The following is a 4,381-nucleotide window of genomic DNA, read 5'->3' as shown; positions in this document are numbered from 1 at the left end:
TAAAACCCACTCAAACCATATATGACCTCTTAGGAAGAAACACTTAGTCTTAACTATAAAACCTACTGAAGGCATATCAAGCCATAAGCCTTATAAACAATAGAAATACTTTTCAAATTAAAAAATACTATTATCAGTCTTACTAGTGAAATGGTATTCTTCTTTTATCAAGAAAGAGGGCTGTCATACATCTACAATATTCAGTAAAATTAGAATTCATAAACCAGAATTCATAAACCAGAAGTAAAATGGTTCGCCAACCAGAAGTGAAGAATTCCTAAACCAGAAGTAAAATAGTTCTCCAACCAGGGAGAGGCATATGGACAATTTCAATCCGTTATTATATTATTACTGCGGAAATCAAAGTAATAACAATCATACAATGTTGAGCACACAATCACCAACTAATAACAATCCCACATTGTGAGCACACAATCACCAACTATCCAATTCCATTATTAGTTAATTCATGGATCAAGCCAAATCACCGTCCTTATTACTTTGTCATCAGGCATTATTCCACTACCTGCGGCAAACAATCCCGCGACCACCGCCACGCCCGCTGTTGCAGTCGACTGCACTGGTTAAGGAAAATTGATGATCGCTGGAGGAGGAGGACGCGAAGCGGGCAACTTTGCAGTCTGGGGCGAAGAGACTGGAAGTGACATATTTGGATTCCCCTCCCATGACGGGCATCGCCACACCCATCTTCACTGGGCTTCTATATTCTGCCCCGTATGTCTGTCCAAGCACACCGCTCACATCGGGGCTGAGGGAGTAGAACTTGAAGCTCAGCTCCAGATGGGCGAAGCAGTCCTCGCCAGCAATGATACCGTACTTATGGATTCGAGACTCCTCTTCAGTGATAGGCACCACGCGGGCACTAATCTTCAACTTGTCCTCCACTTGAACCACCACTCCATTGGCGTGGTTGGAGCGAGTTACATTAATTCCAGAGGCAGTTGCCCATGTAGCCCCCACACCGGGAGGAAGAGTTATGGGTTGGCCATCCAAGGACATGAGCACCTGGTCCACTGAACTGTCCCACACGCTCACCTTTTTGGCGCCCAAGTAGAGCTGCCTACCATCATCCAACAGCACTCCAATGGACTGCACCCACGTGAAGTCTCTACCCATCCCTTGGCCTCTCTTGCCAATGAAATGAGCGTTGATGTGGAAGTTGGTTTCGGAAATGAGACAGAAATCCTGGTCTCTCTTCCCGTGGAAATAGAACATGATGCCATCCCCTCCTATAAAGCGGGGGTCTTGACACACTCCTCCAGGCTTATCACAAGCTGCATCACATTCACCACCACCATATTAATAATATCATTCAACATTAAAGAATATACTACTAATGAAAATAATATTACTTACGACAAACAGTCTTGCAGGTCTTGCAGTCCATGTCGCAGTTATATGGACAGTCATCAGGGCAATCGTATTCATATCCATAGCATCTGGGATACCAGTTATCCGTGCATTTAGCTTTGCCTACTGCAGACGCGGCGTTAACCATGAGCATCAAGCAAACTGCAACAACAGCAACGACATTCATGAACGTATTTGCAGCCATGATCGATCGTTCATGTAATTGCAAGGATTTGTTGTCCTTTGTCCTTGCCTCGCATTTTATAGCTGGTTCAGCCAAATTTAGCGGGTGGATTCACATCTTTCCTCCACTACTTCACGAAGTCACCGCTACGTTAACGCATTATACTATATTTATTAATATGTACAACTCATAAATCAAATCTGCGCTCAGCGATGGGATTGGAAGCTGGGAATCCCTTTCCACCATTTTTTGGTTTTGCAGCCATAAAATGAATTATATAATGAATTAGGACCTCGCCTCCGCCATTACTTTTGGCTTTCCACCAATACGTGCAACGAGATCGCTTTAAAAGTATAAAAGCTTTATTTTCCTAATAAAAAACCGTCTTTGAATCAATGAATTACATGTGCTAATGGAAATGGTACCTAGAGAATATTTTTGATTATTTATGGATACTCCTTTCACGCCGTACACATTGGTTTACGTACTCCGGCACGATTTGGACACATTTGCAAGGGAGTAGTCTACCTAGGCAGAGGAATGGCTGGTTTTCATCATTGTTCCGAAAATCGTCCGGCTCTGGCCGTCGGCAATCCCTCTGCCTTCCGCCACCCTCCCCTAGCTCCACCACCCTCCTTCTCTACCACCCTCCCCTAGCAACCCTGACATTCCTTGACAGAAAATCTGATCGGAGCAGGAAATCCTGACATCCCTTGACAATTCGGATCTGAGCTGGAATTGCAGCCACCTAGGTAGACTACTCCCTCTTTCAATTCCTATTCTCAGCATTAATTCTTCCCTGGTAATTGAGTGATACGCTTGGGCGATTGGGCATTAATCCATTCCACTTTAATAGACGTGGAGCAACTCATAAGAACGATGGGGTTAGAAAAGGGAGCAAATGCTCTAAGAAAGAAGAGGTGAATGTGGAATAAGTTGAGGATCGCCATTTTCGTGATGAGAAGAGGACTATTAAAGCACAGGTCAATATTGCAGGAAGATTTGCAGGTATTAAGAAAAAGAGGATTTAAGGTTTTCGGCAAGAACTTGCAACTGTTTCATCAACAGCACATGACCGCATCTCCTCGCGGGTTTGGGCTTCATGAGTACGAGTTTTCGTGCTCCAACAGCCCTGCAAATCCACCAAAGAAAAGGCGTTTACTGCTTAGCACTACTTCCATGCATCCATCCTCAGACAGATGAATCCCCTGCTTTTGCTACAGCTTCTTGGTTGGGCCAGATGAATACCATCGAGTCTCCTGAGGGGATTAGCAGTATGGAGACCTACTAGTTGGCTCAAGGAGAGGATTTGAGTACATCGACGCTTGCAGAGGGAGCAGGGCAAGTAGATAGAGAAGCAGAGGAATTTATTGAGAGGTTTTATAAAGAGATCAATTTCCAGCGACAAGTTTCTTTATTGGAATACTAGGAGATGCTTGCCAGAGGTGCTAATTGAGTTGAGGATTTATATTTACTTGTATTAATATTGTTGAAGTGTCAATTGTAAAAAAAAATTGTTATTCTGTTCGGCTGTATAGACATCTCATTTTATTGAGGATAATAAGGATTCTCTGAAATTCTCAGCACTCATTAGGTCCCGTTTTAAAATTTATTCTTTGTTGAGGCGAATTGGCAGTTTACCATTTCATTCCACAAATGTAAAAATAAGTGTGCTACATGTGTTTAAAGGCATATTGTCTGTAGCTTGTCCATATATTTTTATAATTTTAATTACTGTTATAACAATAACTCAGTTATTCTTATTTTTAGCATTGTGTGGATATATTGAGTTTTTTCAAGTTATCAATAGTTTTACATGATATGAGAGTTAGTGGGTATATTATGAAACAACTAAATTGTCTTCTTTTTTACTGTTTTGGTTGGAGTTTTGTGAATAATATTTCCTGCAATTCCAGTGTTCTGTTGTTTAAAACAGTGTTTTAACAATTTGATCCATTCAGATCTAGTTCGATATTAGGCTACATAGTCATGCTCATTTTAATCTTGTTATTCAGAGAAGTTAAATTATGAGAAGTTAATGAGGAATAGTTTTTGCCAAAGCGGTACTGATAAGTTGTTATTTACTGCAACATTCAGGATCTCAGTGTCAAAGATACATACTTTGCAAACCTTTGGCTTATGTGGTAACTTGTAATTATTGGATACTTGCTTGCACTCAGTAGGCATAATAGTGTGAGATGCGACTGGTTCATTGGACCTAGTGCACATTGATTTCTACGAACGCATGAAACCTAGTTTTAGTGGAGTCCAATATTTTTAGATTTAGAGAAATGATCACTGACAACAAATGTGGTTATTCCACTTGAAGACAAAAGCTCAATCTTTTCCAATATTCAAAGAATTCAAAACACGTGTGGAGTGACAATCCGGTTGCCACATGTCCTCCACTCAAATCAAAGGAGGTATATTTGGTGTTGAGATCTCTAACATGTTGAAAGTGCATGGCTTTCAACAGCAGCTGAATGCTCCATATACATGAAATCAAAATGTTGTTGTTATAAGGCAGAATTGTAACAGTAAATTGTATACAACATTATATATATATATATATATATATATATATATATATATATATATATATATATATAAGTAAAAGTAAAATTAATGTGGGGTAGATTGGCTGGTTTGAGTGAGGTTTAGTCTCTACAAAGTCTCAAGTTTAAACTTTATGGGAGAGGTTCAAAAAAGGTCAGATGATCTCCCTGGTAAAAGGTCCCATCCAGTATGTGGGCGGACCCAAGCACAAGAAACAAACAATATAAGCAGATATTTAGACATGGATCTTTAAAAAAAAATGATAACAAA

At 40.3% G+C, this 4,381-nt stretch overlaps 1 protein-coding gene across 1 annotated transcript; it reads right to left on the bottom strand.

The window, feature by feature from the left end:
- Window positions 1-522: 522 nt before the first annotated feature.
- On the bottom strand, window positions 523-1,576 carry LOC149249650 (uncharacterized). The gene is made up of 2 exons (XM_089456297.1): window positions 1,378-1,576; window positions 523-1,295 (listed from the first exon to the last, which is right to left on the bottom strand). The coding sequence occupies exons 1-2, from the start codon at window positions 1,574-1,576 to the stop codon at window positions 523-525; spliced, it is 972 nt and encodes a 323-aa protein (XP_089312423.1).
- Window positions 1,577-4,381: the final 2,805 nt, after the last annotated feature.

The sequence above is a fragment of the Pinus tabuliformis genome, chromosome 7, assembly GCF_031772625.1.
Source record: "Pinus tabuliformis cultivar Carrire ecotype Pingquan chromosome 7, CPIR1, whole genome shotgun sequence".
Lineage (NCBI taxonomy): Eukaryota > Viridiplantae > Streptophyta > Pinopsida > Pinales > Pinaceae > Pinus > Pinus tabuliformis.
Note: the sequence above shows the minus strand (reverse complement) of the source record. Positions and strands in the feature narration are given on the sequence as shown.

Excerpts from the sequence above, each read along its gene's own strand:
- LOC149249650 (XM_089456297.1), bottom strand. The coding sequence starts at position 1,576 with ATGGCTGCAAATACGTTCATGAATGTCGTTGCTGTTGTTGCAGTTTGC. Across the intron at positions 1,296-1,377 it reads GACCTGCAAGACTGTTTGTC|CTTGTGATAAGCCTGGAGGA; the intron begins GTAAGTAATATT and ends AATGTGATGCAG.